The sequence below is a fragment of the Cupressus sempervirens genome, chromosome 4, assembly GCF_028749045.1.
Source record: "Cupressus sempervirens isolate cs-2001-9-10 chromosome 4, ASM2874904v1, whole genome shotgun sequence".
In the NCBI taxonomy this organism is placed as follows: domain Eukaryota; kingdom Viridiplantae; phylum Streptophyta; class Pinopsida; order Cupressales; family Cupressaceae; genus Cupressus; species Cupressus sempervirens.
In genome coordinates, this window is record NC_143121.1 from 401,841,692 (window position 1) to 401,848,085 (window position 6,394).

At 34.0% G+C, this 6,394-nt stretch overlaps 1 protein-coding gene across 1 annotated transcript; it reads left to right on the forward strand.

The window, feature by feature from the left end:
- The first annotated feature begins 937 nt into the window (after positions 1–937).
- LOC149561750 (flavonoid 3'-monooxygenase-like) lies at positions 938–3,306 on the forward strand. Its single transcript, XM_089825293.1, has 2 exons — positions 938–1,954; positions 2,431–3,306. Exons 1-2 carry the CDS (start codon positions 1,016–1,018, stop codon positions 3,070–3,072), a joined length of 1,581 nt encoding a protein of 526 aa, XP_089681419.1. The 5' UTR covers positions 938–1,015; the 3' UTR covers positions 3,073–3,306.
- The last annotated feature ends 3,088 nt before the right edge of the window (positions 3,307–6,394 follow it).

Sequence of the window (6,394 nt, forward strand, 5' to 3'; positions counted from 1 at the left end):
GACATGTCTCTTCTACTACTAAATGTATATGAATTCAAATGTGTACTTCGAAAACACATAAAATAATATACAGTGCCATTACATTTGTAATGATCCTAAAAATTAACAATGATGTGCCACCAAATAACCAACGCGCAATGTCAATTGTAGAAAAATGACTTCTACAACCAGTACATGCAAATTATGTAACTTGAGAACTAAAAATATATATATACATGGTTAATAAATGAATTAATTGCTATTAATCTATATAACTTCTATTACTTTATTATATTAAGTTGAACAAATATTCAAACTTGTAACAAAATTTGCATTTTCCAATTAGAAAATAGAAATTAATAATTAGAAATAAATATAAACAATAAAACTTTACAAGCTTTAGAATTTAAGATTTTAGTGATTGTAACAATTGATGAACATATAAGACAACCTATAAATAAAACAATAATTTCTTACTAAAATATGACAATTCATTAAAACTAGTATACCATATTCTTGCCTTAGAAAGCTAAATCATTATTTGTTGAAGTAAATAATAATATACTTAACATCTAATATTTACTTTAAGTAAAAACATCTAATATTTAGATTAAGTAAAATTTCCAGCACACTTTTTACAATTACAGAAATTTGTTCTTACCTCTAGAATTGCGTAACTAAAGACAATTAGTCAATAAAAATCTAGACGTACCAAGAAATGTGTATAATTTAAAAATAGTATCCAAGCACGAGAGATTTCTTCTCACCTCTAAAATTGACCCAACTAAATAGACGTTTGTTTGATCCGTTCGAACTATTTTGTCAATAAAATAAGAAATTTCAATAATTTGGAAAAATTGCATCCAAGCGTCATCCGTACGTTGCGTTACGTGGAATACTTGTGCATGCTTATAAGTATGTAAGCAGAAGAGGAGCAACGATAGTTGATATTCGGTAGTCCCATTCTTATTCATGTGAGGCTTCACTACGTCTGCACCTGACCATAATACCAAGCGCTACAAGTGGTGCCAGCAACATGGGTCTTTCAGTGCTCGTTTCATATTTTTCCTCCATGTTGTCGGTTTCTGTAACCCTTACCCTGGCTCTGATCGTCGCTTCTTGTTTCTACTCGCTACTAGTGAGCGGCGATAAGCGAAAGAAGCCTCCGGGGCCACGAGGGCTGCCTGTTTTGGGCAACCTGCGGGACCTCGGTTTGAATCCCCACCGGTCTCTCCACGCCCTTTCCCAGCGTTATGGCGGCCTCATGTTCCTCAAACTGGGTAGCAAACCGACCATTATCGCTTCCTCCAAGGAAGCCGCAACCGCCATTCTCAAGACCTTCGATTCCGATTTCGCTAACAGACCGAAAAACATGGGAGCAACTACTGATATTCTGCTCTACAACAGAAGCGATTTCATCATGGCTTCCGAGTCCCGCTGGCCCATGCTCCGAAAGGTCTGTATTTCCCACCTCTTGACCCCCAAATCTCTCCAAAAGTGGCAGCAGTTCCGAGAACAAGAGATGGCGCTCTTGCTCGCCTCCATCTTCAAACAGGGAGCTAATTGTGCTGTAGACGTCGGAGATTTTGTTAATGTCTTCGCTTCCAATGTCATTGGACAGATGACGTTCAGGATGAGATTGTTTGACGACAATAATGCAGAGGCGGCTCATTTCAGAGGGTTGATGGAGGACTTTTTAGCACTAGGTGCAGGAGTTTTTAGCAATAGGATTGGGGATTTCGTTCCTTTCTTAGATTGGATTGGGTTAGGCGGGTCTCTTCATCGAGCCAAGAGCTTGAATATGCGCCTTGACCAGTTTCTGCTGACGAAGATGGAACAACAGAAGCGCCTCATTCTGTCTAGAGATGAGGAAAATGACACCAAGGACTTCTTGCAAGTTCTCTATGAACTCAAATCTTCTTCTCTAGGAGAGGGAGCACAACTTTCCGAGGCTAATATCAAAGGGATCTTGATTGTATGCGCAAGTTTAGATTATTTATTATTCATTTATTATTGTTGTTAAAATTAATTATTATTTTCAATAGAATGATTCTAATAATTAATTTCTAAGATTATGTATGTGAAGAGAATTAGATGTGATAAATAGGAGGTAATTTCTATGGTTGTCATATTGTTATCAGAAGTCAACTGTGTGATTTTGAGTCATATTCATTGACTCATATTTGGGTGAAGCACCGGGACTTCGTGGGAGGTCACCCATCCCAGTACTACTCCAGTCTGAGTGCGCTTAGCTACGGAGTTTCCTCCCCTGTGAGCATCACCTAGATCCAATGAACACTAAGTGTTCCATTTATTCTCATGATAGCTGGATTCATGCTGAATCACTATTCATTAAACATGGGTCAATGAATTTGGCTCAAAATCACACAGTTAAATCTTTAAAGCAATATCACAAACATTAGATTTATTAATTTTTCTGATGAATTGCAGAACATGATTGCGGCGGGAACCGACACGGCTACCCGGACGGTGGAATGGGCGATGTCACAGCTGATCCGGCATCCCCATCTGATGAACAAAGTGAGAGAAGAAGTGGATTCAGTTGTTGGAATGGGAGAGAGAGTTACTGAATCTCATCTTGTTAACCTCAAATATTTACAGGCGGTAGTGATGGAAACACTCCGACTACATCCGCCAACGCCGCTGATGATTCCACACGGATCTCCAGATTTTCCAAGTGAAATAATGGGACATTATATTCCGCCCAATTCGTATGTGATGGTGAATGTGTGGAGCATAGCGAGAGATCCGAAAGCGTGGGAGAAGCCGCTGGAGTTTGATCCGGATCGCTTTGTGGAGAACCCGGTGAATCTGGATGGACGGGATTTTCGAATAATACCATTCGGTGCTGGGCGAAGAATGTGCCCGGGATATAATCTGGGCCTCCGTATGATTCATTTTGCACTTGCAAGCTTCATTCATGCATTTCATTGGTCGCTTTCACCCGGCCAAAAGCCTGAAGATTTGGACATGGGTGAGATATACGAGGTTTCGATTCACAGGAAAGTTCCTCTCAGACTCTTTGCCACTCCTCGTCTTCCAACCCATCTTTACAACCCGAGTTCACAGTAATGGATATATGAATTGAACGTTTCTTGTTACAACCTTCTTTAAACAGCCACTCTTCTCTTCTTTCTGTTTGTTACTAAGCTCAGGATGTACTGTGTGCTCATTTTAGTGTGCTCGTGAAGATAAATAAAACAAGGGCTGCGCGAGCAGCTCCAGTTCCTGTACTTTCTTCTGTGTGGAAGGGGTAAAGAATCTTCTAAGCCCGTCTAAATAAATTAATAATCATATTCGATTGTATCAGCAATTTTAAATTGATGCCCTTTAGAATCAGGTTTATAATTCATATTGAACTTATATGCAGCCATGCTTCCTAGCATACTGAATTAATAGATTCTTTCAAATTATTTTGCTTTTCCTACTTCGGCATTAGTAGTGATGATAAATTGTAGTGGGTTTATTCTGAAAATTGTGGTAACTAAAATCAATAGGTGGAAAAATTACTCTCATAGATTAAACTTATTAAATCATATTTTGTAAGATATAACAAATATGCATATTATTATTGAATTCCTGCCAATTTCTGCAATATCGGAGATTAGTTGCACTGTTACATCAAATATGATGAATAGGCGAGGATGAGGAAGAGGAGTTCTTTCCTTATCTAAGTATTTAGGAATCTATGTCATTATTTGCTACTGACTCAAATAGAGACTTCAATTAAAATTTGTAACATTTTTTAACTAAATCACACTTACATTTTTAAATTTTTTTTGTCATACCACATTCACTACAAGGCTTTGGATGGTGTGGACCTTCACACATTCTTTTTTCTAAATGTCTTTTTGAGCTGTCGAATAGTACACAACAAACAATAGACCTTGTCATAACTCTTAGTTATTTAAGTTTTAGAAAAGGCCCTGCTTCTCAAGACCTGGCCAAGCTCTGTGGTAGCATAGCTAATTTCTCTGATGTTTAGAAAAGTAGTATAGCAAAGTTGACGATCTATATAGAATCTCGTAAGCATAAATTAAAAAATGAAGAAAAGCCAATTTGAATCGGCTCAAATTAGTGCTCGGCATACAAAAGAAGAACCAATAATGTTATGATATTTTATGATATTATGGGAAAGAGTTTTCATTACAAGGAAAATAGACTATGGCCAGGTTCTGGCCATTACACAAGTAAAAATAATTATGGGATACAATATCTTCAAGTAAATAGTAAACCATAAATTGCAAGGATCACAATAAGCGGTCCAAAATAATAGTGTGAGAATTACAGTACGAAGCAGTTGAAGAGCTATGTTTGTGAGAAAATCATAAAATTGAATCTGGGACAAATAGAAGGGGAATGAAGGGCTAATTTAGTACACCAACAAGAACACATGCATGATGCCACACTAACCTTTCCCAAATGACATAGCATGCAACCCTATTTCTTCTCAATAATCAAGCCTTCCATTACCAGGTGCTCCTTACGTTCATTTTGATCACTGGCCAAGAAAAAGCATAGCGACCAATGAAAAAATAAGAATTGTACAATGGAAAATTCATTTTAATAGAAATTAATCATTGGACTATAATTTATAGCAATATTTTTTTTAGTGTTGGCAATTTACAAAGTTTTAATTAATGCAAAAAAAATGATGAAAAATTTAGTAGGAACTAATAATATGTGAATTATATTATTACATTCTTTTCACAAATAGGTCTTCCATGTAATAAGTTAGTTCTTACAATTTTTTTTTTATCCATCTCTTTATCATATTATATCTAGATTTTAGATTATTTATACATTTGAAATATGATATTTTTTCGTATTGCACTTAATTTAATAAATTGAATTTACAATTAAGAATTTTTATAATTAACAAGAATTATTTGTCAATTTATCTATTATTTCATTCATATTTAAGATGTTTTTGTTTAAAGTGGTAGGAAGTGGATATTGAATTTGGAGACAAGAGATCACATCATAGCACAATTAGGTCATCACAATCTAAAGAAAAGCCTACCATGACTTAGTAATATTATTAAAAAAAAAAATCAATGTTTTTAAAAGAACACATAGATTATCATAAGACCAAGAACATGAAATAACATAACTACCCTCCACTAGAACTTACAAAAAAATTATTTGGAGATATTTATAGTCTTATAGTTCCTAGAGAGGCACTTGAGAGTGGTAATCAAGATTTTAAAATCTTCAAGCATAACCATATGAGAAACTAATTTTTCTATTATAGTAACCTTATTTTGAAGAGCTTTAATATAGCCCATTAAGTTATCTTTCTTAACTTTCTCCTAAATTTTGGCTTTAGAGCTCTCTTTTACAATAAACTCCTCCTCAGGAACATAGGAGTTGTATTCTAAATTCTAAATATCATAGTCACATGGTTAATTATAATCTCATCATAAATCTTGTCATGTGTCTATAACCTACTCCTCCTCATTGTCATAGTTATCATCCTCACTATTTTCAATCTCCCCACTTTTATGGGGAGAAAATTATTGGTCCACTTCTAGAATAATTGAAGTTCATAATTTTGGTGTATGTTTTCCCATTTATATCTTAGTTTGATAAAAAAAATTTCCCCTAAATTAATTTCTTGTTTTTTTAGTAGAGGTTTTAACTTTTGTCCCATTACCATATTCAATCCCTTCAACAAAGTCTTTTGTATTCACACTTAAGATGTTACAGTTTTTAAAATATGGTATAAATTTAATTTGACAACTAATATTTTTAATTCTTGAGAAAAAATATTCATCTACTTCTACTAATCAATTAAGAACTTGTTTTGTCTTACTAAATAATTTTATTATCCATTTAACTACATAAAGATGGAACATGTTTATGTTAAGAATATAGAAATCTTTCATATAGAAAATTAGATAGGTCTTAGTATAGTGACAATGTCTCTAGGCATATTATAGATGTCTAAGTCAAACAAAGAGACAAGTGTGATTTGCCACAAGCCCAAAATTCAAGAAACTAACCCATATGAGTGGACATGATTGGTGGAAATTAAGAGAAAGATGATTAGTAATTTTGAATGTGAATGAAGGTATTTATTTAATAAATAATATGAAATAAGTAAAAATCTAGATTAATCAATTAAATGAAATATTTAATTATAGGATTAAAAAGGTTAATAAATTAGATAGATAAAGAAGAAGAATTATTAGGAAAATATTTCTTGCAATAAAAGAAAATTTCAATGTAATTATTTAGGCCTTTTCAGAAAACAACTAAACTTCAATGGTGATTTTCAATTAGCTTTATTCTCAATGTTTGGCCCAACAGATGATACTTACATCCCAATACAAAGAGGTATATATAAAGAAAAAAAGATTAAATGAATATTTTGATAGTTATATTTACATGG

Bases quoted from the DNA above. Each gene is read 5' to 3' on its own strand.
- LOC149561750 (XM_089825293.1), top strand. From the start codon at position 1,016: ATGGGTCTTTCAGTGCTCGTTTCATATTTTTCCTCCATGTTGTCGGTT. The intron at 1,955-2,430 runs GTATGCGCAAGT...GATGAATTGCAG, and splicing joins ATATCAAAGGGATCTTGATT to AACATGATTGCGGCGGGAAC.